Source organism: Procambarus clarkii, chromosome 28 (assembly GCF_040958095.1).
Source record: "Procambarus clarkii isolate CNS0578487 chromosome 28, FALCON_Pclarkii_2.0, whole genome shotgun sequence".
Classification (NCBI taxonomy): Eukaryota; Metazoa; Arthropoda; class Malacostraca; order Decapoda; family Cambaridae; genus Procambarus; species Procambarus clarkii.
The window spans coordinates 35862077-35889204 of NC_091177.1; the positions used below are offsets into that span (position 1 = coordinate 35862077).

A 27128-nucleotide genomic window follows, 5' to 3' on the forward strand; every position below is an offset into this window, starting at 1 on the left:
ATATCCCTAATATGTTTCTTATCAAGTGCGCATGTCATTCCTTGCACTTGGCGTGTTCTCATGCATGTGACGAATTGCCTTCCAACATCGACTAGATGATAAGAGAAACCTACAGCTGGTTCCACAGATCTTCATTAAGAAGAGAAAGTTATCTAGAAAATTACAGATTGATAAATGATGGGAAAGATCCCTTACAGTTAATACCTTTATCAGGAACACGATGGTTGGCAAGGAGCGGCAGTGTAAAGCGGCTGTTAGATTAGTGGGAGTCTTTAACAACTCATTTCCAAATCGCTTCTTCATCTTGTGATAAATATCTTGCAAGGCAACTATTTTCAATGTACTCTGGTCCCTCCAATGAGCTATATTTCACATTTCTTAAACCAATTCTAAATGATTTTGAAAGGATGAATTTACTTTATCAAAAAGATGAAGCAGATCAGTGTAGCCTTCACACTGGCTTAGAATATTTTACTATTGGAATGCTCAGAAGAATCATTCATCCTCATCATGCAAAGCTCGATGTAAATTTGGACTTCAATTCCATATATCTGCCCCGGGAGAAAGTGGACTTTGGTTACGAATTTTCATTACTTCTGGCCACTAATAGACAAAACAATTTTATAACCCAGGAAAAGTTTCAAAATATTCAAGAAAGATGCCATAATTTTTTAGTGAGAGCTTGCAAAGAGCTTCTTGTTCGTATTCCAAGTAATGCTGAAACTTTTGAAAAGGTGAAAAATCTATCACCTAGCCTTAGCCACACACGGCCACCATTTTCAGAACTTCAATTGGCACTAGCTGACCAGTCTAAGCTTAGTGAAATTGAATGTCAGTGGCGCCTACTGTTAAGCATTGACTGGTCCAACATTTGCGAGGGACAAATTCCAACATCTGGATCGTCATTTTGGACCAAGACAATAACTGTCAAGAACGCTGCTGGCGATCTCATACTAACTGACCTCGCTCAGTTTGCATTAAAATTATACAGTTTACCAATCAGTAATGCCCTGGTTGAACGGGTATTTTCCAGAGTAACGTCTGTGAAAACTAAACTGAGAAATCGAATGGGACTTGAGCTTTTGACATCAATCTTGAGAATTAAAACATATCTTGAAGAAAACGAAACTTGTTGTTCATCATTTGAACCACCCATGTCAATGCTTAAGTATGATTCAGCAATATACAAGAACGAGATTATGGATAGATACGAAGAAGATCTCCTTGATAATCTTCAACTGTGAAAATGTGGCAGGACTCCACACCCATTATACTTCATACAGCAAATATTGGTAAGTTATCATATTCTCATATTTTTTATTTTATATATGCTAATATAAATAAAACCATTAAAAATTGTGTAATATACTTTATATCTTTAAATATATTACTTTGAAAACCGTATCGGTCAATATTTTAACCATAGTTTTTCCCCCTTTTTTCCTTTTTCAACTCAGTTTACGCTTTGATCTCACTTAGTATTATGTTTTAGACTTAAGTGTTTTTTCCCCACACCTTGTCCGAAAAGCTGTGCATATTAGTGGCTATAGGCATTGTATGTACTATCGCTATCTAGAAATCTAACATTATGTTTGTAACTCATCTTGTATGTATGTACTTTTACGTGAATAAACATTTGATTCGATTTGACTAAACAAAAAATTGGGCTACTCTACTTGCAAATTCGCTACTTTTTGGCCGTCAGCTCGCTACTTTTAGCAATTTGGATCTGGCAACCCTGTAGAAGCCACCAGTCACATGTTGCGTCCTGGTGAGTGAGGATCCTCTATCGACGCGCTCTCCATTCTCCCTCCTGGAATATCTCATTTGTTGCGTTTACTGCACAATGACATGTAAGAGGAAGAGTCAGATGATAAGAGCAGCAAATGTGGCACTCGGTCGCCGTCTTTATCAGCAAAGGAAAGCCGCTTTAGCGCAGAAGAGTAATATCAATATCGTGGTGGCCTCCCTGCATCAGCTGTGAGAGGCGTGACGCCGACAACCCCCTCTTCAACCCTCCTCACACACCTCCCTCCACCTCAGCCCCTCTCTCCACGCCTCAATGTGTATGAGGCGGCCGTCGGCAGACGGCCGATTCTTTTCTTTTCTTTCGGAAAGTGAGTGAGGTGGCCCGTAGGGCCATCCGTACAGCTAAGCGTGAATGTTGGGCATCTTATGTCTCCACAATTACATCCGAAACTCCTCTGCCACAGATCTGGAAGCGTATCCGCAAGATAGCGGGTAAGTTCGTTCCCGATGTTTCACCGGTCCTTCACCTCCATGATACTCTTGTGGCGGACCCGTTGCAGGTCGCTTCCGAACTGGGTTCCCACTTTTCTTCTGTTAGCTCTGGTCTTCATCTTCCCCAATCTTTCCTTCTTCGTAAACCTGTCCTTGGGTCTCGTCCTTTATATTTCTGCACTCGTCTTTGGCTTCCCTATAATGATCCCTTCTCTCTCTCTGAACTTCGTTCTGCCCTGGCCCTCTGCGGTTCTACTGCGGCGGGCTCCGATGGTGTTCATTATGAGATGCTTCGCCATCTCTCTCCGTGCACGTCTCAGTATTTACTGAGTCTGTATAATCGGATCTGGGAGTCGTCGTCAGTCCCTGAGGACTGGCTCGATGCCGTTGTCCTCCCTGTTCGCAAACCGGGGTCTCTGGGTACTTCCCCTAAGGACTTTCGCCCTATTGCCCTCACAAGTTGTGTCTGCAAACTCTTTGACCGTATGGTTAACATTCGTCTGATGTGGTTCCTGGAACACCATCACCACCTCTCCCCTTCTCAATTTGGTTTCCGCAAGTGCCGCAGCATGACAGATGTCCTGGTGAACTTGGAGGTCTATATTCGTAATGCTTTTGCTGCGAAGACCTCCGTTGTTGCCGTCCTTTTTGACCTGGAAAAGGCTTACGACACCACCTGGCGATATCATATTCTATCCCAACTTCATTCTTTTGGCCTTCGTGGTCATCTCCCTCTCTTTCTCCGCAGCTTCCTCTCGCGTCGTTCCTTTCGGGTGCGACTTGGTACCGCTCACTCTGTCTCTTTTCAGCAATACGAAGGTGTGCCCCAGGGTAGTGTTCTGAGCACTACTCTTTTTCTAGCTGCCCTCAATGGTCTTCTTTCCTCTCTTCCTTCAGGTGTCACCAGCAGTCACCAGCAGAACACTCACCAAGGAGGCGATTTGAGAAGGGACAGAAGAAAGTGGGCCTCAAAGCAATGTACACTAACATAGATGTAATTACAAATAAAGCAAATGAGCTTTGAGAACGGGTACTAGAGGAAAACCCAGACATTATAGCCCCTCACAGAAACAAAGCTAACGAAAACGATAACGAACGCAGTGTTCCCAAAGGACTATTACGTTATGAGGAAAGAGAGGGAAGGAAGAGGTGGTGGTGGTGTAGCTCTGCTGGTAAGAAAAGGCTGGGATATTGAGGAGATGGTTATTCAGGGCTGTGAACGTTTCAGGGACTACATAGCAGGTACCATAACAAATGGAGGGAAAAAAATTATAGTCATAGTCATATATAATCCACCACCATATGACATAAGACCTAGACAGGAATATGATAGAAACAACATGGCCACCATTAACATAATAGAAAGAGCAGCTTCTGTTGCTAGCAGGAATGGATCTGGACTACTAATTATGGGAGACTTCAACCATGGGAAGATAGGTTGGGAGAACAGAGACCCGCATGGAGGACCAGAAACATGGAGAGCTAAGCTGCTGGACGTGGTAACAAGAAACTTTCTAAGCCAGCACATCAAAGAACCAACAAGAATGAGAGGAGAAGATGAACCAGCAATGCTTGATTTGATATTTACACTAAATGAGTGGGATATATGGGAAATTAAGATGGAAGCGCCCTTGAGAATGAGTGACCACACTGTATTGAACTTTGGGTACCTGGTAGAGTTAGGAATTATCTCCCCCCAAAAAAGAACTAGGAATCAAAAGGCTGGCATACCGAAAGAGGAATTATGAACAGATAAGAAGTTTCCTAAGTGAAATACCTTGGGACACAGACCTCAGAGATAAGTCTGTACAGGGTGTGATGGACTATGTTACCCAAAAGTTTCAGGAGGCAGTAAACAGGTTCATCCCGGCCCAAAAGGAAAAATCCGAGAAGCAACAGAAGAATCCATGGTATAATAGGGCATGTATGGAAGCGAAGAAACTGAACAAAAGGGCGTGGAGGAACTTCCGGAATAACAGAACACCAGAAAGCAGAGAGAAATACCAGAGAACCAGGAATGAGTACGTCAGGGTGAGAAGAGAAGCAGAGAAAAGTTTTGAAAATGATATAGCAAACAGAGCCAAGACCGAACCAAAGCTACTCCACAGTCACAGCAGAAGGAAAACAACAGTGAAAGAACAGGTATTGAAACTTAGAACAGGCGAGGACAGGTATACAGAGAATGACAAAGAGGTGTGTGACGAACTCAACAAAAGGTTCCAGGAGGTCTTCACAATAGAACAAGGTGAGGTCACTGTGCTAGGAGAAAGGGAGGTAAACCAGGCGGCCTTGGAAGAGTTCGAAATTACGAGAGAGGTCAGGAGACACCTGCTGGATCTAGATGTTAAAAAGGCTGTTGGTCCAGACGGGATCTCACCATGGATACTGAAAGAGTGTGCAGAGGCACTTTTCTTGCCACTCTCCATAGTGTGGTGTCCGAGCTGACAAGTATGAGCTACAAGGAGAGACTACGGGAATTAAACCTCACTTCGCTGGAAGACAGAAGAGTTAGGGGGAACATGATCACCATATTCAAGATTCTGAAGGGAATTGATAGGGTAGATAAAGACAAGCTATTTAACACAAGGTGCACATGCACAAGGGGACCCAGGTGGAAACTGAGTGCCCAAATGAGCCACAGAGATATTAGAAAGAACTTTTTTAGTGTCAGAGTGGTTGACAAATGGAATGCATTAGAAAGTGATGTGGTGGAGGCTGACTCCATACACAGTTTCAAGTGTAGATATGATAGAGCCCAATAGGCTCAGGAAGTTGTACACCTGTTGATTGACGGTTGAGAGGCGGGACCAAAGAGCCAGAGCTCAACCCCCGGAAACACAACTAGGTGAGTACACACACACACACACACACACACACACACACACACACACACACACACACACACACACACACACACACACACACACACACACACACACACACACATCTCACAATTATACATGAAAGAGTGCAAAATACTTGCACAGTTATATTGCGGACGTGGGTAGGTCATTGTCACATTACTGCTTACATGGGTAGATCACTCTCACATTATTGCTGACGTGGGTAGGTCACTCTCAAAATATTGCTGATGAGAGTAGGTATCACTCACATTTCTGCTGATGGGGATTGGTCATTCTCACATTACTACTGTTGTGGGTAGGTCATTTGCACAATACTGTTGACGTGAGTAGGTCACTTATCACATTTGTGCAGACTTGATTAAGTCACTCACACATTACTGCGGAAGTGGGTAGGTTACTCTAACCTTACTGCTGATGTAGTTAGGTTACTCTCACAATATTGCTTTTGTGGGTAGGACAATCTCAAAGTACTGCTGATGAGGGTAGGTCACTCACATTGCTGCTGACGTGGGTAGGTTACTATCACATTAAAGCTGATGTGGGTAGGTCACTCTCACATTACTGCTGACGTGGGTAGGTCACTCTCACATTACTGCTGATGTTTGTAGGTTACTCTCTCATTACTGCTGACTTGGGTAGATCACTTTTATATTACTGCTGATGTTAGTAGGTCACTTACATTACTGCTGTCGTGGGTTGGTTACTCTCATATTACTGCTGACGTGGGTTGGTTACTCTCATATTACTGCTGACGTGGGTAGGTCACTCTCACATTATTGTTGACGTGGGTTGGTTACTCTCATATTACTGCTGACGTGGGTTGGTTACTCTCATATTACTGCTGACGTGGGTAGGTCACTCACACATTACTGCCGACGTGGGTAAGTCGCTCTAACATTACTGTCAAAGTTGGAGGTCACTGTTACATCACTGCTGATATGGATAGGTCACTTTCACATTACTGCTGACGTGCGTAGGTCACCCTTAGCTTACTGCTTGTGTAGATAGGATACTCGCCCATTACTGTTGATGTGGGTAGGTAACTCTCACATCAATGCTGACGTGGGTAGGTCACACTCACAGTACCAAGGGAAGGTCACCCATTTTACTGCTGACATGGGTAGGTCACTCTCTCACAGGCCAAGGGAAGGTCACCCATTTTACTGCTGACATGGTAGGTCACTCTCATATTACTGCTGATTAGAGTAGGTTTCTCTAACATTACTATTGACGAGGGTTGGTCACTCTCACGTTACTGCTGACATGGGTAGGTTAATCTCACATTACTGCTGATGTTAGTAGGTCACGCTCTCTTTACTGTTGACGTGAGTAGGTCACTCTAACATTATTGCTGACGTGGGTTGGTTACTCTCACATAAGTGCTAAAGTGGTAATGTCACTCTCACATTAGTGCTGACATGAGTAAGTTACTTACATATTAGTGCTGACGTGGTTCGGCCACTCTTACATTACTGCTGTCGTGGGTATGTCATTAACACAATACTGCAGTTGTTGGTAGTAGTGAGGTTGAGGACTTGAACCGTGCACTACTCCTGCTTTAGGTGTGTCCATGAAAACACCTGACACCGGTGAAGGTGTGGGAATCATCTCTAAGGCTGAGATGAGTGCTCCCGCTCGCACGGCACTAGTCCTCAGGTAGAATAATGTGTAGGACTGGGTCCGTGTTTGGCCTGTGGATTAAGGTAGGTAGGTAGAGAGGAGTAGGGGGGCATTTGTAGCAGTAGGTGTGTGTAGCATATGTGGAGGTGAGTAATTTGAAAATATATGTGTAGATAGCATAGAGTTAAGGAAAGTGAAGGTTATATTGAGGGCGGAAAGTGTGGGCCCTCCTATGGAGGGGATGAGCCTAGGAGACCAACTGTTTTTAGGTGTACGGTTAGGGAAAGGCGTGTGAAGAAGGTGAGGGGGGAGGGAAGAGTGGGGAGGGGTAGTGAAGAGGGCCACCCAGGAGGTTAGGCTGGCTGGCAGAGGTGGTGTCCCTCACACTCTCTTTTTTTTAAACAATGTCTATGGTATGTAGGAAAGGACAGATGGCTGAGTGAAGTGTGTTTATTTACCAAAAACGTGTAACATTCTCACCATAATCTCCGCCGCTGCTATCGCTTAAGTCTCCTAAGCCTTCAACACTAGGTGTAAGAGAAGCCATTAATTAGGTGTCATACACGGTGTTCGTAGCGGCGCGTCTCTAAGGTAACTGAGGTGTGAACGATGCAAACATAATATTTTGTAAACAATGGGGTCCCCTCACCTTACCGGCCCCTCCCCTCCCTGGTCCTTGAGCCTTCACCTCTAAGGAGTAGCACATAGCTATCATATGGTCCATGTCACACGGCACATAGGCGCATGACCCATATCACATAGCACATGAGTGGGGGGGAACAGTTGTTCAGGCTGCCTACCTCTTTGATTGCTGTGCTGTGACTGAGGTAGATGAGCGGGAGGGGGGAGTATTATGTCAATAATACCCCCCACCATAGCCCCTCGCACGCTCCCTCCAGCACCTTACACTAAACGGTGGTTGTGTTTTGTACCAATCAGTAGAATAATATTGATAATAATAAGGTAGGAGCACACACATTCTGTTTATTTGTGTTAGTTTAACAAATAGGGATGTCGGGTAGGCAATTCCTCATTTATGTTTTTGTTAGGGTTTTTCACATTAAAGAAGGAGGTGTGTGTATCTGTTCCTCTCGCCACCTCAGCTTTCATAGTTGCCTGTCTGCCCAGCTTATCAGTCACAAGAGGTCTCCTCTTCTGAGCTATGGGAGTTCAACAACTGGTGGCTGGAGGCAGTGACTCGAACATCTGGAGTGTACAACCTCTAGGCTAGCAGTGTGTTTACATCAGAGAAGCAGGAGCTCCAGCCCCGCCCCTCCCCCGTTCACTTTACACCCCCTCAGGTTTGGCACTTACATGCATGTCTCGGTATTCAGAACAAATAAGTTGTTAAGGTTGTAATCCCATTTTATATATAATTTTATTCTTTTATCAAACACTAAGACATTTACAACGACAATAATAATAATATTTAATAAATGCGCAAACATCATTTTTTCCCCAAAAAACTTTTAAGGGTAACGAGCTATATGTCTATGCAACATATAGATATATGCTATATCTATATGTTGTATACCAGGCTTCAATCTTCTTATAACAAATCTAACAATGCTAGTGTGTGTGTTTTTCACTTTGTAACGTAACGGAGGCGTCATGCAAACATCGTTCTATTACTGTGTAAATGTTTAGTCCTTGCAACTCTCACTCAATGTAACGTAACGCGCAAAATCAGCGTTCTGCTGTCCAAATAATATCATTTTGAAATGTAAGCATGGTTAGTCAATCTCCCTAACCTCTACATCTGACACCAAATAATAATTATTACTGTGTTTAGTCCATGTAACACACACTCAATGTAACGTAACACAGAAAACCGGCGTTCTTCTATCCAAATAAATATTATTTTGAAATGTAAGCGTGTCTATTCAATCTCCCTCCCCTCTACCTCCAACACCAAATAATAATTATTACTGTGTAACTGTTAAGTACTTGTAAAACACACACACACAATATAACGTAACGTGGAAAAAAAACTTTCTGCGTTCCAAAATAAATATAATTTTAAAATGTAAAGCATGTCTATCTAACGTAACGTAGTGTAACATGACTAACATGCAAACATTGTTCGTTCTATTACTGTGACTGTTTTTAGACCTTGTAACACACAATGTAACGTAACGTGGAAAATCATAGACATGTAGACTTGACACTATCTTTTAAATTAGCTTGTTCATTATCACTGAGTACAAGTCATTTATCTGGTTGTAGTTCAAGGCACACTCTGAGGTCTACATTATCCAAAAATGTATTCTGTAACCGATGTAACATCCAACATTAGTTTGAAGTAGGTATTTACACCGCTCGTTTCATATGTGTCATCTGCTGCTTCTCTCCAGCTGAGGCAAAAGTGAAATAGCTGGATTCAATTTTGCCAGGATCAACACGATATAAAAAAAACTGAGTCAGTTTATCATAGCGCGTAGCGTTACACCCTGAAATCGTAGATAGCAGCTTTATGTTTCGTTTTAAATACACAATAGCAGATTTGAATAGAGCTTGCGACAATCCATTCACTAATGAGATGATTTTAGCATCTCCCAAAGGGTTTACACCAAACTAATAGATGATAAGTCCACCTGCTGACCATTCACTCCCTTTATGCTGAATTCCAGATAGGTTACGTTCCCTACAATGAACCAGAATATGTATCACTCTTAATACTTTATTCGTCCAAATACCATTTTAAAGTTAACCTCTCTAGGTGGTTTATATGTTTTCTCAGTCAGCCAAGTCAGTAAGAGTTTGCTGAATGTGGTAATCATTCTTGTGGGAACATTTCCAGTTTAGTTTAAAGTTTTTCATCTTTTAAGTAATAATACAGTCATCAAGACTGTCTATATGTTGTCTCAGTCAGCCAAGTCAGTAGGCAGTAGGTGTTTACTGAATGTGGGAATCATTTCTTCTCTGTACATTTTTAGCTTAGTTTAAAGTTTTTCATCTTTAAAGTAATAATACGATCATCAAGACCGACTATATATTGTCTCACTCAGCCAAGACAGTAAGTGTTTACTGAATGTGGGAATCATTTCTTGTGTGTACATTTCCATCCTACAATGGAACTGCAATGGCGTTCGCAGTAGACTTAATGACATCATTCAATACGCTCGTGAACACCAAACTGACGTCATAATGCTACAGGAGACACTGGTGGGTGATGACTTCAACCCAAGGTTCAGCGGTTATCACAAGTTGTCCCTGTCCTCTGGGGACAGGAAACGGGGTCTTATTACCTATGTCAGCAACCACATACTTGCACATATGATTGATGATCTTCACATGGAGGATGACTATAAATTGCGCGGGGGCAACCCATCACTTAAACAATAATGCCCTACATATAATCAACCTATATGTGTCACAGAGTAAACTTGATCTTGACACACTGCCTGAATTTGTTAATGAAAAACCTACCCTAATGCCAAGCACCCACACTTTGATGACAACTGTCATCAGCCCAATGTCAATAGACGGAAACGGTCACTCTATGTCAGGGAAAGTGAAACCCTTAGAGTCCTGGGTGATGAACAGCCAACTCTCCTCAGAGGAGGAAGATTAGACTATGCTTTCCTGCCGGATGCACAGGACACAGAGTCCAATACACACATTCTGCACAGTTTATTTAGTGACCACTGGACGCTGATTACCACCGTCGACATGTGCAAGAGATGGAAAGAGATAAATAAAAGAAAAAGGTTATCGCTCGGATAAGATATGAGGCCACTTTTCATAAACAGGATGAGTGACTGGTTCACAGAATACCAAATCCCAGAAGACACTGCTACATTTGTTGATGACCTTCATAACCAAATTGAGCACTGTCTCAGAGTTCCGCGCCGTACGCCAGGGCGCAGTATCCCTCAGAAGAAGAAAATAAAATGGTATGTGAACGACTACATAAAGATGCTCAATGCAAATGTAAGGAGCATGAGTAGAGAGTACCGGAGCCATCACACTGGCAGCAACAGAGATGATTAAAACTGTGTGTCAAGTAGCCAGGGAAGAGAAGATTAAAAAGCAGGAAAGACAATGGCTTGAATTCACTAGCTCTATTGGAAGAGAAACATCTACAAGACAAGTGTGGGCAAAAATTCAGATAGCTAAGGGAGGTAGAACCCGGCCTGCGGCTCACAAAGACCCTCAGGGTAAGGCTGCAGAACTAATTCACAAGTGGAGTGATGCAGCATCATCCTCCTCCCTCCCTGTAGAAGTAAGCAGGGAACAGCTCCTCCGGCATAATGGCAGAAGGATTAGGATAACAAGAGCACAATCTAGTGATAACGAGTATGGGGAACCAATCACAGCCCAGGAAGTAAAGGGGCTATGAAAAAGGGTAAAATTACAGCACCTGGTGAAGATGGCGTCACCTACGACATACTCAATGCTCTGTGTGAAGTGTCTGGGAATCCACTACTCCACCTGTTTAATAAATCATTCGTAAGTAGTGTGTTGCCCACACAATGGAAACATGCAATAATTGTTCCCATACCAAAGCCCAATGACCCTGGCAATTACAGACCTATCAGTCTCATGTTATGCACTTGTAAAATGCTTGAAAGGATCATTCTAAACCGACTGTTGCACAAATTAGGCAGGCTAGGGGAGGGGCGTCAATGGATTTGTTAAAGGACGGAGTACAGCAAATTGTATCGTTAATTACCTGGCTCTAATGACAAAGCTAAGTACTCTGTATTTGTCGACATCAAAGGAGCTTTTGACAAAGCACAGGGGATTGTGATAGTGGAGGAGCCTGCATGCATGGGCGTCAAGGGAAGACTCATAAAATGGATTGATAACTACCTCACAGGGAGGAAAGCCAAGGTCTGCTTTAATGGAGAAATCTCAGGAACAGTGAATATGGAACTCGGTACCCGCGAAGGAGGGGTCTTAAGCCCCTCACTATTCAATGTACTTATGAACGCCATTGCAAATATTGACGTTCTGGAAAGAACACAACAAGTTTGCATATGTAGATGATGTTCTAATACAAGCTCCCAACTTGGGAAAAATTAAACACTCCATTGAACTCCTCGGAAGGTAATGTATTGAGCTCGGTTTCACTCTCTCTACAAACAAGACAAAAGCATACTCTCATCGCAAGCGGGGAGAAAATGAAGAACTACAAATTAATGGTGTAACACTTGAATGGGTTGACCACTATCGGTACCTTGGCGTCACTGTCGGCTCTAACAAGGGGAAGAAAGAGAAGCTCAACCAACTCATAGGAACATGCAAAAGTCGACTCAGGGCACTGAAAGCCATGACCTGGAATGGGCATGGAGCCTCTATTGCCGTGATTAAAATGATGTACACAGCCTATGTGCGCTCCGTCATAGACCATGCCGCACCAGTCTTATGCACCTACTCCCAAAACGATATGAAAAGGCTCGAGAGCATTCAGAATGAAGCCATGACAATCATTCTTGGAGTTCCAAGAACTTCCAAAACGTCTAATCTACGAGAGGAGTTGTCCCTCCCCAGTGTTAAAAGCAGAATTAAGGAGCTGAATGTTAAGCTTGCAATTAGAACAGCCAGAGATCTCCATTACAATGATATTGCTAAGAAAAAACTGAGTTCTGTGCTACTTTCAGGGGTAAACAGGAGAAGCAAAAAATGGCATCACAGATCAGTCTGCTACCTCGAAGAGCTTCACCTGCTTTAGGATGCCCGTGAGCTCCTGCCTGTAGAGAGGTTACATCCCTGGGAGGATGACTCATGCAAGATTATCATCAATGAAATGACAACGAAAAAATCCAACATGATACCACAAGAAATGAGGCACAAGTATCTCGAGGAAATTTATAATGAAGCCGGTGATGAGCTAGATGAAATCTACACTGACGGGTCATCTAATCCTGTCAATGGCTGGGCTGGTGCAGCATACACGGTAATTAAGGATAATGCTTTCCAACGCAGAAATGAAAAAAAGCGCTTATTGAGAACTATGCCTCTTCAACACAAGCAGAGCTCACTGCCGTTATTATGGTGTTAAGGTTTCTTGAACGGAACACTAATGGTGCAGTGATTTCCACCGATTCAAAAGCAGCACTGCAAAGCCTAAGTAAAAATCGGGCAGAAAATCTTGCAATAGTCGCTGAAATTAACAGAGCTGCGAGAATACTTACCAATCAGGGAAGAGTCATCAAGTTTCTGTGGATCCCCTCCCATGTTGGAATATGTGGGAATGAACGAGCAGGTGTGCTGGCTGCTGAAGGCGCTGAAGAAGACCATATAGAATACTTCATACCCAAGACTCTACTACAAATTAGAGGCACTGTCAGGCAACATCACCATGACAAGGTAACTGAGGAAAAGAGGATAGAAGCACAAACCAGTGAATCTGTACGATGGTACAATATGTTTGCAGCTGGCAATCCCAATCATTATGGACGAAGAGGAAGAGGACGAGGGAGAGAATCAGTAATAGCGAGAATCCGTCTTGGATACAAATATTCATGGAGATATGGAATGGAAAAACAGTTGATCAGCGAAGTTGCAGAATCTGTGGTGAGAGTGATGGACACCACCGTGACCACTATCTACGTGTATGTGAACACTTGAGAGACATTAGAAATATGTGTAGAATAATAAACCCCCCATTGTTTGAGTTAGAAAAACACTATTTGTCAAATATTGAGACTGTTCTTAAAAAATTCCCCCATTTTGTACCTGTAAGATAACGTAAGCTTTTAAGGGTTGACAGATGTTAATCTTTTTGTTTGAGAAGCTGTTCACTTGAGACAGTTAAGCAAGTCCCAGCTGTGTCTGGGTACATGTGACAGGATGAACAACCGAGCGGGTTTTCTTCCTATTGGGGAGTGTTGTACATGCTGCTATGGCGGTATGTCCACTCACAATATGAGTGGCGCTGCCCAATAAACTCGCCCCTCGGGGCAAAATTTAAAAATTTAAATTTTATTTCCATTTTAGTTTAAAGTTTTTTCCATCTTTAAAGTAATAATACAATCATCAGGACCGTCTATATGTTGTCTCAGACTGCCAAGTCAGTAGGTGTTTACTGAATGTGGGAATCATTTCTTTTATGTACATCTTTAGCTTAGTTTAAAGCCTTTCATCTTAAAGTAATAAAACGATCATCAAGGCCGACTATATGTTGTCTCACTCAACCAAGTCGGTAAGTGTTTACTGATTGTGTAAAGTCGTAGACTGGTATGTGACGAGGCTCGTTACTCTTAAAAGTCATTTGGGGAAAGAACGATGTTTGCAAATTTTTTTAATAGTATTAATATTTTCGTTGTAAAGGTCTTAGTGTTTAATAAAAGAATAAAATTATATATAAAATGGGTTTACACTCTTTACTACTTATCTGTTGTGAATACCGAGACATGCATGTAAGTGCCAAACCTGAGGGGGTGTCAAGTGAACGGGGGAGGGGCGGGGCTGTAGCGCCTGCTTCTCTGATATAAAACACACTACTAGCCTAGAGGTTGTACACTCCAGATGTTCGAGTCACTGCCTCCAGCCACCAGTTGTTGAACTCCCATAGCTCAGAAGAGGAGACTTCTTGTGACTGATAAGCTGGGCAGACAGGCAACTATGAAAGCTGAGGTGGCGAGAGGAACAGATACACACACCTCCTTCTTTACTCTGAAAAACCCTAACAAAAACATAAATATGGAACTGCCTACTCGACATCCTTACTTTTTAAACTATCGCAAATAAACAGAATGTGTGTGTGCTCCTACCTTATTATTATAAATAATATTCTATTCATTGGTATAAAACACACTCAGTGTTTAGTGTAAGGAGCTTGAGGGAGGGCGCGATGGGCTATGGTTATCTTGAGATGATTTCGGGGCTTTTTAGTGTCCCCGAGGCCCGGTCCTCGACCAGGCCTCCACCCCCAGAAAGCAGCCCGTGACAGCTGACTAACACCCAGGTACCTATTTTACTGCTAGGTAACAGGGGCATAGGGTGAAAGAAACTCTGCCCATTGTGTCTCGCCGGCGCCTGGGATCGAACCCAGGACCACAGGATCACAAGCCCAGCGTGCTGTCCGCTCGGCCGACCGGCCCCCACCATCCCACCGGATGGTGGGGGTATTATTGACATAATACTCCCCGCTCCCGCCTATCTACTTCAGTCACAGTTCAGCTATCAAAGAGTTAGGCCGCCCGAACGCCTGCTCCCCCCATCCATGTGATATGTGGTATGGGTCATGCACCTATGTGGCGTGTACTCACCTATTTGCACTCACCTATTTGTGCTTGCAGGATCGAGCATTGACTCTTGGATCCCGCCTTTCCAGCTATCAGTTGTTTACAGCAATGACTCCTGTCCCATTTCCCTATCACACCTAGTTTTAAAAGTATGAATAGTATTTGCTTCCATATCCTGTTCCCCAAGTGCATTCCATTTTTCCACTACTCTCACGCTAAAAGAAAACTTCCTAACATCTCTGTGACTCATCTGAGTTTCCAGTTTCCACCCATGTTCCCTCATTCTGTTATAATTACGTGTGAACATTTCATCTATTTCCACTTTGTCAATTCCTCTGAGTATTTTATATGTCCCTATCATATCTCCTCTCTCCCTTCTTTTCTCTAGTGTCGTAAGGTTCAGTTCCTGCAGACGCTCTTCATATCCCATCCCTCGTAACTCTGGGACAAGCCTCGTCGCAAACCTCTGAACCTTCTCCAGTTTCTTTATGTGTTTCTTCAGGTGGGGGCTCCATGATGGCGCGGCATACTCTAAGACGGGTCTCACGTAGGCAGTGTAAAGCGCCCTAAAAGCCTCCTCATTTAGGTTTCTGCATGAAGTTCTAATTTTCGCCAGTGTAGAGTACGCTGCTGTCGTTATCCTATTTATATGTGCCATAGGAGTTAGATTAGGTGTCACATCCACTCCCAGGTCTCTTTCTCGAATCGTTACAGGTAGGCTGTTCCCCTTCATTGTGTACTGTCCCTTTGGTCTCCTGTCACCTGATCCCATTTCCATAACTTTACATTTACTGGTGTTAAACTCCAGTAGCCATTTCCCTGACCATCTCTGTAACCTGTTTAATTCCTCTTGGAGGATCCTACAATCCTCGTCTGTCACAGCTCTTCTCATTAATTTTGCGTCATCCGCAAACATTGACATGTATGATTCCACTCCTGTAAACATATCATTTACGTAAATTAGAAAGAGGATTGGTCCCAGCACCGATTCTTGAGGTACTCCACTTGTTACTGTTCGCCAGTCCGACTTCTCGCCCCTTACCATTACACTCTGGCTCCTTCCTGTTAGGTAGTTCTTCACCCATACTAGAGCCTTTCCGCTTACTCCTGCCTGCCTCTCAAGTTTGTATAGCAGTCTCATGTGCGGTACTGTATCAAAGGCTTTTTCGCAGTCAAGAAATATGCAGTCTGCCCAGCCTTCTCTGTCCTGCCTTATCCTTGTTACTTTATCATAGAATTCTAAAAGGTTTGTTAGGCGTGATTTCCCTGTCCAGAACCCATGTTGGTGCTTGTTTACAAACCCAATGCTCTCCAGGTGCTGAACAAGTCTTAGCCTAATTATTCTTTCAAGTATTTTGCAGGGGATGCTTGTCAGTGATACAGGCCTGTAGTTAAGTGCCTCCTCCCTATCACCTTTCTTGAAAATCGGTACGACATTTGCCTCCTTCCAGCAACTGGGCAATTCCCCCGACATAAGTGACTCATTAAAGATCATTGCTAGAGGCACGCTGAGAGCCTGTGCTGCCTCTTTAAGTATCCACGGTGATACTTTGTCTGGTCCAACAGCTTTATTTGCATCCAATGTTGTCAACTGTTTCATTATCTCCTCTGCTGTCACCTCTATATCTGTTAGTCTTTCATCTAGGGTAATCGCTTCTAACAATGGGAGCTGCTCAGGCTCGGTTGTGAACACTCCATGGAATTTTGCATTCAGTACCTCGCAGATTTCCTTGTCGCTTTCTGTATATGCCCCTTCTGTTTTCCTCAGTCTTGTTACTTGGTCATTTACTGACATCTTCCTTCTTATATGGCTATGTAGTAATTTAGGTTGCTTTTTCGCTTTGACTGCAATATCATTCTCATAATTTCTTTCCGACACTCGTCTTTTTTTTTTTTTTTTTTTGAGATATATACAAGAGTTGTTACATTCTTGTACAACCACTAATACGCGTAGCGTTTCGGGCAAGTCCCTGGAATACGATCCCCTGCCGCGAAGAATCGTTTTTTCATCCAAGTACACATTTTACTGTTGCGTTAAACAGAGGCTACAGTTAAGGAATTGCGCCCAGTAAAGCCTCTCCGGCCAGGATACGAACCCATGACATAGCGCTCGCGGAACGCCAGGCGAGTGTCTTACCACTACACCACGGAGACTGTCTTATGTTAATGTAATCATTCCTAGCTCTGTTACATCTAATCCTGTTGTCCTCTGTCCTTTGTCTTCCGTACTTCCTCCACTCCCTCCTGCTTCTCACCTTTGCTTCCTGACACTGTGTATTAAACCATTTGTTGTTATATTCCCTCCTGCTTTTTCCTTTATTGTTGGAATAATTCTCTCTTCAGCCTCCTTGCATTTCAATATGACTTAGTTCATCATACCTTGCACTGTTTTTCCTCTAAGTTCTTCCTCCCACTGCATTTCTCCCAGGTAGTCCCTTATCCTTCTGTAGTCCCCTTTTCTGTAATCAAGTCTCCTCACCCGGATCTCTTGTCCTTTGGTCACAATTTTAAGCTCCATCATGTAGTCAAAGACTAGGACACAATGGTCACTCGCTCCTAGTGGTATTTCATGTTCCAACTGCTCGATGTCTTCTACATTCTGGGTGAAAATGAGATCTAATAGGCTAGGCGTATCCCCTCCTCTTTCCCTAGTATCTTCCTTCACATGCTGTGTTAGGAAATTCATGTCAATAACGTCTACCAGTTTCGCTCCCCAGGTCTCCTGTCCGCCATGGGGATTCCTCGTTTCCCAATCTATCTCTCCGTGATTTAGGTCCCTCATGACCAGCAGCTTGGCTCTCATTCTATGCGCTATAGTTGCTGCGCTCTGCAGTTCATCTATACATGTCTTGTTGCTGTCCCCGTACTCCTGCCTGGGCCTTCTACTGTTTGGTGGGGGATTGTATAGTTTCAAGATTACAATCTTCTTCCCATCCACTGTCAGAGTTCCATGTATGAAGCTCGTGCTTTCATTGGTACCCGGATTTTCCAGCTCATCAAACTTCCATTTCCACTTTATTAGGAGTGCCACTCCTCCTCCCTGTCTCTGTGTCCTTTCTTTTCTTATCACCTGGTACCCCTCTGGAAAGATTGCATCCGAGATCATGCCATTTATTTTAGTTTCCACAATTGGCACTATGTCTGGGTCTGCCTCACTAACTCTTTCTTTTATCTCTTCTGCTTTATTGGCTACCCCATCAGCATTGTTGTACCAAACCTTGAGACTCTTCTTGGAAACTCGGGTGTCAGAGTTCCCCCTTTCACAGGGGGGTCTGGGGGGAACTGGGGGGTGTCTGGGGGGCGAGTGGGGGCTGTTTGGGTGAATGGGGGGGTGCCTGGGAGTGCCTGGTAGGCGAATGGGGTCTGGGCATCTAGGGGGGGGTAGGAAGGGCATAATACGTCTGAAAGTTAGGGGTCTGAAAAGCATAGGGGGGTTGAGAAATTGAGTGCGACTGAGAGTCAGATAGAGGTTGAGAGGTTGGGGGGGAGAGGGATATTGAGGGCAGAGGGCTGAGAGGAGAATGGAGCATGAGTGCTGGGAGTGGAAGAGAGGGTGTATTAGTTAGGAGGGAATTGGGGGTAGGTGGGGGTTTTGGGGTAGAAGAGGGGAAGAGGGAGATAGGGGAAGGTGTTAGGGGTCACAAGGTGAGGGGGTTAAATGTGGGCTGGAGGTGCATAGGAGGGGTGAGGGTTGGGTGGGGTTTGGGAGTGAGTGTAAGAGGGGTGCAGTGGAAGCTGGGATGGAGTAGATGGAATTGAAGGCAATGAGGTAGAAGGGGCAGGGGAGTAGGAAGGGGTAGTAGGGGAGGGGGGATGGGAAGGTGGGTTTGGGGAGGGCATGGCTTGACCCACTGGGGTCGTTGAAAGGTGTGATGTAGCAGGGGCAGGGGAATCGTTGGGGAGGTGCAATCTCACCCATGTGATATGTGGTATGGGTCATGCACCTATGTGGCGTGTGACAAGGGTCATGTGTTAGCTTTGGGCTACTCCTTAGAGGTGAAGGATGAAGGAGCGGGGAGGGAAGGTGAGGGTGCAGGTTATGGGGTGGGGGTACCTCTTAGTTTATAAAATATTATGGATGCATTTCTCACATTTTAGTGGCCGTCGAGACGCGCCACTGTGAAAACCGTGAATGACACCTAACTAATGGCTCCTCTTACACCTGGTGTAGAAGGTTTAGGAAGCTGAGGATAGCAACAGTGAAGATTATGCTAAGAATTTTACACGTTTTTAGTAAAATATACACACTTACATCTGTTCTTTCCTACATTCCACAGACATATATTTAAAAAAAAAACAAGAGTGTAAGGCACACCATCTCCGCCAGCCAGCCAAAGCTCCTGGGTGGCCCTCTTCCCTCCCTGTTACGAACCCGATTCCATCGTCGGAGCACGGAGCAGCGACGTGAACGCCATCTGTGAGTCCGCTCCCTAAACCTTGGAGGGAGCCATAGGGAGCCGGTCGGCCGAGCGGACAGCACGCTGGACTTGTGATCCTGTGGTCCCGGGTTCGATTCCGGGCGCCGGCGAGAAACAATGGGCAGAGTTTCTGTCACCTTATGCCCCTGTTACCTAGCAGTAAAATAGGTACCTGGGTGTTAGTCAACTGTCACGGGCTGCTTCCTGGGGGTGGAGGCCTGGTCGAGGACCGGGCCGCGGGGACACTAAAGCCCCGAAATCATCTCAAGATAACCTCAAGATAACCCCCCACAGATTGGACGACGCCATCTAGTAGTGACAGGATTATACCAGCAAGAGGCGCAAGATTCCTGTCCTAGTCAGCTCGAGAGGTAGCTGGTGCTGACCTCTGGTGAGGTGGCGCCTAGAAAATCAGCGCCATCTGTTATAGGAGGAGTTGTATGTCTATGTCAGAGTCTGTAAGTGTTGTTTCCAAGTGTCCCATGTACAGACCAGTGTACTGATGGCGTGTCTGTGTCCACAGAGTCGACGTTAGGCTGCTGTGGTACTAGGACAGTCAGTCTACCCAGGGCAGCCAATATCTCTCTACTCCATTCTACTTTACGGAAGCAGTGAGCCGCCGCCGGAGAAGAACTGTGTAGTGTTCTACTATCTGCCTGTGAAGTGGCAGTGACAGAATTCGGCATACCCGGGGCTGGCTAGCGGAAGAGACGAATGATAGTAAAGTGCTACGAAGGTGTGTAACCAGCGAGTTGCAAGAAGCTCCTGCCAGGAGTTCGCTACCCTTGTATTTGTACATGAAGAGGCCCAGCAGCGCGAGGCTGATGTTCTCTGCCAGCACCAGGCTGGAGAGTGATTGTGGGCGTGCACGAAGAGCACCTAGTGAGACTGTGTTTTGGCTGGCCCGTGGCTAGGGTAGACTCGTTGGTGTTTCCCAGTACTGGTTGAGGACGGTACTGTGTGTTGAGGAAACACAGTAGCTGACAAGATTGCATCGATTGAGCATCGAGGAGCGTTTCGTGTCCTATGAGAGAGACACTTGTGTACATATTAAGTGTAGTAATACTTCTTCTAGGATTATATATGTGGTGATGGGAAAATGATTATATATGAATATATTGATAATTAATGAAGTGTAGTATTCAATGCACCTCCCCCAGTGTGTTTTACTTGTAATACCGAGCTCACTCCTTGAAAGCCACTACTAACTTGGGGCCGGATACCAGAACTTTAGTACCACCAGAAAAGAACCCGGTTGCGACCCATTGTGGCCGTAACACTCCCCCTCCAAACTCCCCTCCTCACCTGCTTCAAACGCCCTTCCCTAAACGTTCACCTAAAAATAATCAGTCTCCTAGGCTCATCCCCACATGGGAGGGCCCACCCCCACCCTTTCTGCACTCAACATATCCTACTCTTTCCAACATACTATTATTATTTACCTATTTATATATCTACATATCCTATTTAACTCTACGCTAACTACACGTATCTTTTAATATTACACACCTACACATATGCTACACACACCTACTGCTACACATACTCCCCCTCTTTCCTCTCTACCCACATGCCAAACACGGGCCCAGTCCTATATATTATTCTAATGAGGACTATTGCCGTGGGGGAGGTGGCACTCATCTCTCCCTTAGAGATGATTCCCATACCATCACCGGTGTCAGGTGTTTCCACTGACACACCTGACGCAGGTGTAGTGTGGTTCAAGCCCTCAACCTCACTAGTGTTGGTAGGTCACTCTCACATTAAAGCTGACGTGGGTAAGACACTCGTGCATTATCGCTAGTGTTGGTAGGTCATTCTCACATTACTACTGACATGGGTAAGTAACTCTCATATTACTGCTGATGAGGGTGAGTCCATCACACATTACTGCTGACGTGTGTAGGTCACTTTCATATTACTGCTGACCTTAGTAGGTTACTCTCACATTACTGCAGATGTGGTTCGGTCACTCTCACATTACTGCTGACGGTAGTAAGTTACTCTCACATTACTTCTGACGTGAGTAGGATACTCTCACATTACTGCTGACATGGTACGGTCACTCTCACATTACTGCTGACGGGAGTAAGTTACTTTCACATTACGGCTGATGTGGGTAGGTCACTAACATTACTACTGACCTGGGTATATCTTGAGGTTATCTTGAGGTGATTTCGGAGCATAGCGTTCCTGAGGCCCAGTCCTCGACTAGGCTTCCTTTTAGTTACTAACCCACAGGAAGCAGCCCGTAGCAGTTGTCTAACTCCCAGGGGCCAGATTCACGAAGAATTCACGCAAGCACTTACGAACCTGTCCATCTTTCCTCAATCTTTGGCGGCTTTGTTTATAATTATTAATTTAATAATTAAACAGTTAATGAGCTCCGAAGCACCAGGAGGCTGTTTATAACAATAACATCAGTTGATTGGGAAGTTTTCATGTTGGTAAACTGTTAAATAAATGTAACCAAAGCCGTCAAAGATTGAGGAAAGATGTACACGTTCGTATGTACTTCCTTAACTGCTTCGTGATCTGGCCTCAGGTACCTATTTACTGCTAGATGAAAAGTGGCATCTGGATGAAAAAACACTTGCCCATTTGTCTCCGCCTCCACCGGGGATCAAACCAGGAACTTCAGGATTACGAATCCGAAGCGCTGTCCACTCAGCTGTCAGGCGCCGGAATGAAAATCATTTTGAGGCAATGTAGGGATTCGAACTGGCAACCTGGTGCTTCCCAGATGCCTGCTATAACCACTCGGCCACGGTGGTACTTAGATACCTTGGCCGAGGGAAGGTCACTCACACATTACTGTTGAGGTTTGGTGGTCACACCCACATCACTGCTGAAGTGAGTAGGTCACTCTCACATTATTGCTGAAGTGGGTAAGTCACTCTCTCATTACTGCTGAAGTGAGTAGGTCACTCTCACATTATTGCTGAAGTGGGTAAGTCACTCTCTCATTACTGCTGAAGTGAGTAGGTCACTCTCACATTATTGCTGAAGTGGGTAAGTCACTCTCTCATTACTGCTGAAGTGAGTAGGTCACTCTCACATTATTGCTGAAGTGGGTAAGTCACTCTCTCATTACTGCTGAAGTGAGTAGGTCACTCTCACATTATTCCTGAAGTGGGTAAGTCACTCTCTCATTACTGCTGACGTATGTAGGTGACTAACATTGCTGCTGACATGGGTGGGTTACTCTCACCTTACTGCTGATGTAGGAATGTCACTCTCACATTACAGCTGACGTGAGTAGGTATCTCTCGCATTACTCCTGACGTGGTTTGGTCACTCACAGTGCTGAAAATGTGGGTAGGCCACGCTCACAATACTGCTGACGTGGATAGGTCAGGATCACATTAAAGCTAACGTGGGTAAGACACTCTCACATTACTGATGACGTGGGTAAGTCACTTTCGTATTAACGCTGATACTGGTAGGTCACTCTCACATTACTGCTGATGTGGGTAGGTCCCTCGCACATTACTAATGATGTTAATAGGTTACTTTCACATTATAGCTGATGTAGGTAGGTCACTATCTCATTATTGCTGACGTGGGAAGGTCACTCTCACATTACTGCTGACGTGGGTAGGTTACTCTCGCATTAGTGCTGATGAAGGGATGCCACTCTCACATTACTTCTGACGTGAGTAGGATACTCTCACATTACTAGTGATGTGGTTTGGTAACTCTCACATTACTACTGACGTGGTTAGGTCACTCTTACATTACTGCTGATTTTGGAAGGCACCTGATACTACCCTGGGTTCTTAATTGACTCTGCCAAGGGCCAGATTCACGAAAGCACTTACGCAAGCACTTACGAACGTGTACATCTTTTCTCTATCTTTGACGGCTTTGGTTACATTCATTAAACAGTTTACATGTATGACAACTTCCCATTCAACTGTTGTTATTGTTATAAACATCCTCTTGGTGCTTCGGAGCTCATTAACTGTTTAATAATTGGAAACAAAGTCGCCAAAGATAGAGAAAATATGTACAGGTTCGTAAGTGCTTGCGTAAGTGTTTTCGTGAATCTGGCCCCAGGAAACCAGGGTCAGAAAAGGTTCTTTTATATTCACAGGGATCAGTTACTTAAGTATTTAGGAAGTGATAGGTCCTGACTGTTAGGGATTATGTGTGGGTTCTGGATAAAGTCAATTATAAAACATTAATTGCTGGGTTGGGTTATGTAACAGGAATATTTAATTAACAATATAAGACTTATATTCAAGGGACCTGTATCCTTGCTTTTGTTTATGTTCCCGTCTTCCCTGCTAGACGTAGGAATAACCTTGCTGCTCACGTCTTCCCTGCTAGACGTAGGAATAACCTTGCTGCTCACGTCTTCCCTGCTAGACGTAGGAATAACCTTGCTGCTCACGTCTTCCCTGCCAGACGTAGGAATAACCTTGCTGCTCACGTCTTCCCTGCCAGACGTAGGAATAACCTTGCTGCTCACAGAGCTAGTTTACTCTGTGTTAATTGAATACTAATATTATATAAGGCTAGATGTCAGCTATACCTAGAACTTTTAAAGTAGCAAGTAAAGAGTTATCTTGGAAGACTAGTAATGATTGTTGTTGTTCGATCAGTTTAGTATACTTCAGGCAGCAGCCACATGGAGGGCTTGGAGAGTAGCCACTTCCATCCCGCCAAACACACACCGAAACTACGATGTTGCTACAACGTTCGAACAAGTTTTAACACCTCCTAACCAGTTATACCAGCCAATATAGCAAGCTGTAACAACGTTCTAATACGTCATAAACACGTTAAGCCAAGATGTAACAACTTTATTACAAGTTGTAACAAGCCGAAAATAGGGACAGTTACAGTTTGTGTTTCAAGGGTTCTACTCTCCTACGATCTGATTCACTAAGGTCATGTGACCATGTGAGCTGTTCATTTACATCTTCCTCCTCCTCCTCTCTTCTCTCACCTTAATCTGTGACTACCAATTTCAGTACCAAACAGTAATCTCCAATTACTGCTGATGAGGGTAGGTGACTCTCACATTACTGCTGATGTTAGTACGTTACTCTCACATTACTATTGATGTGGTTTGGTCATCTCACATCACTACTGACGTGGGTAGGTCACTCTCACATTACTGCTGACGTTGGTAGATCAATCTCGCTTTGCAGATGAGGAGTCAAAGTAACATGGCTGAAATATGTTGACTAAACCACACACTAGACTGTGAAGGGACGCCGACGATTCAATCCGTCCTGGACCATTTTCAAGTCGATTCTCAAGTCAAAAATAGACTTAAGAATGGTCCAGGACGGACCAAAACGTCGACGTTCCTTCACTTTCTAGTGTGTCGTTTCGTTAACAGTCTCATATTACTGCTGACGTGGGGTTGGTTACTCTCACATTATTGCTGATTTTGGAAGGTCACTCTCACATTTCTGTTGATGTGGGTAGGTCACTCTCGCATTACTGCTGATGTTAGTAGATTACTCACACATTAATGCTCATGCTAGTAGGTTACTCTCACATTACTGCTGGCGAGTGTTGGCTACTCTCAAAATACTGCTGATGTGGGTTGTTAACTCTCACAATACTGCTGACGTGGGTAGGTCACTCTCTCATAAAGCATAACGTAGTTAGGTCACTCTCACATTATTAGTGACAAAGGTAAGTTACTCTCGTATTACTGCTGACGTGGGTTGGACACACTCTGACAATAGTGCTGATGTCGGTAGATCATTCACATTACTTCTGACATGGGTAGGTCACTCTCACATTACTGCTGACGTGGGTAAGTCACTCTCACATTACTGCTGACGTGGGTAGATAACTCTCACATTACTGCTGACGTGGGTAGATAACTCTCACATTACTGCTGACGTGGGTAGATAACTCTCACATTACTGCTGACGTGGGTAGATAACTCTCACATTACTGCTGACGTGGGTAGGTCACTGTCATATTACTGCTGACGTGGGTAGGTCACTCTCAAATTCCTGCTGATGTGGGCAGGTCACTCTCACATTACTGCTGACGTGGGTAGGTCACTCTCTCATTACTGCAGACGTGAGTAGGTCACTCTCACTTTACTGCTGACGTGGGTAGGTCACTGTCATATTACTGTTTACGTGGGCAGGTCACTCTCAGATCACTATTGAGGCGGGCAAGTCACTCTCACATCACTACTGAGGCGGGCAGGTCACTCTCACATCACTACTGAGGCGGGCAGGTCACTCTCACACCACCACTGAGGCAGGCAGGTCACTCCAACATAACGTCTACCATGTTAACGTCAACAGCTGCGGCAGGTGTCGTGGTGCGTGACGGTGGTGGTGGTGAGCGACGACCTCGCCTTCCTCGCCGCCTTCGCCCAGTGGTCCCTCAATGGCCGCTTGGTGGGTCCAGCAACCAGGCTCCTCGCTGTCACCAACGCTTCCTTGGTCAATAATCCAGACCTCAGCAGGACCTACTCCAAGATGAACGCCGTCATGCTCGTTGCAATAAACTCGAAGAAATCTTCCAGGTTAGCGTCATTGTTTTCATTTGTCTCAAACAAGTTATATGAAGCTATTCTCGATTATTCCTTAAAGACGTTCCTGGTATATCTACTCTGAAGACAGGACTCTGTGTACTTGTTTACCTCACATTAATTATCAATTTATCTTTTTAATTCAAGTCTTCTGTCTTGAATTAACTTCTTCCCTTCACCAGTTCTCTGTCTCTATCAGTTACATTACAAATGATCTCTCTCAGTGAAATTTCTTCACTAAACATGCTTCCTATCACAGTAAGATCTTTACCTGCACGATCATCCCACGAGACCTGACCCAGTGATACCTGTCCCATAATACCATGATTGGTGGATACCTGTCTGTGGTCGCTCATCCAAGACATACAGACAAATCTGAAAATTATAAGACTTAACTGTGCCTGCAAAAGTTGTGAACATATTATGTCACAGGTGTGGAGTGTACCTTCACCTTCCGTACAGTCCCCGGGGCGCCCAGGCGCTGAAGGTGGCCTCCTGGACGCCCCACCAAGGCCTCGCTCTCACCTCCAGCCTCCCGCTCTTCCCCGACAAGTTCTCTAAGTGAGTGTCAAGAAATTGTAAGAAATAAAGCTCTGGCATTATTGAATTTTTCACTTTTACCATCATCTTTTGTTATTTACACCGCTCCCATACTGAGCAATGTTAAAATTTTATTTAAAAGGACCATTAACAAAAACATATGAAATTTTTGAAACCCAGGTTAAGTCTTCAATTGCTCCCAAGTGTGGAATATATGAATACTATTAATAATACACAAAGAAATCACAATAACGAGATATATCGACGATAAAACCATTTGGAGCAATGAGGTGACCCATAGAGTCAACCAGCGACCCGCGGAACACCCAGCCATGCACCGCAACCCTGTACCACAGCATGGTGTAAGTTATGCAAGCATAGAGTTCACTTAATCCACCTTACCCCTGTACCATGTCGTGGTACAAGAGTAAGATGCACGGATGTGAGTTCACTGACTGCTGGTTTGAGTCATCGTGTTGTTCCAATTGATTTTCTCATTGATAAATCAATTTAGTGTGATTTAGTTCTGCAGGAGAAGTTGGAGCATATGGTTTATTAACAACTTTATCTGCAATATAGTACTCAGGGGTTGTATGTTAAACTTGGACTGGCTTTAGTAGAAGTCTCCAGACTTCCTGTCAATTCAGTGAAGTCCCAAGTTATGTAACTTATACTATTTCACGGTATAAGTTATACCACAATTATATAAGTTGCAAAATGATATATAAGTTAT

The 27128-nt window shown here is 44.3% G+C and overlaps 1 protein-coding gene across 1 annotated transcript in view; it reads left to right on the forward strand.

The window, feature by feature from the left end:
* The window catches only part of LOC138369404 (uncharacterized), a 44661-nt gene extending 18204 nt beyond the window's left edge, over positions 1 to 26457 (forward strand). The window contains exons 2-3 of the mRNA XM_069332641.1: positions 25626 to 25849; positions 26288 to 26457. Coding sequence (XP_069188742.1) covers positions 25626 to 25849; positions 26288 to 26420 — 357 coding nt within the window. The 3' untranslated portion in view covers positions 26421 to 26457. The remainder of the gene's footprint in view (positions 1 to 25625; positions 25850 to 26287) is intronic.
* The last annotated feature ends 671 nt before the right edge of the window (positions 26458 to 27128 follow it).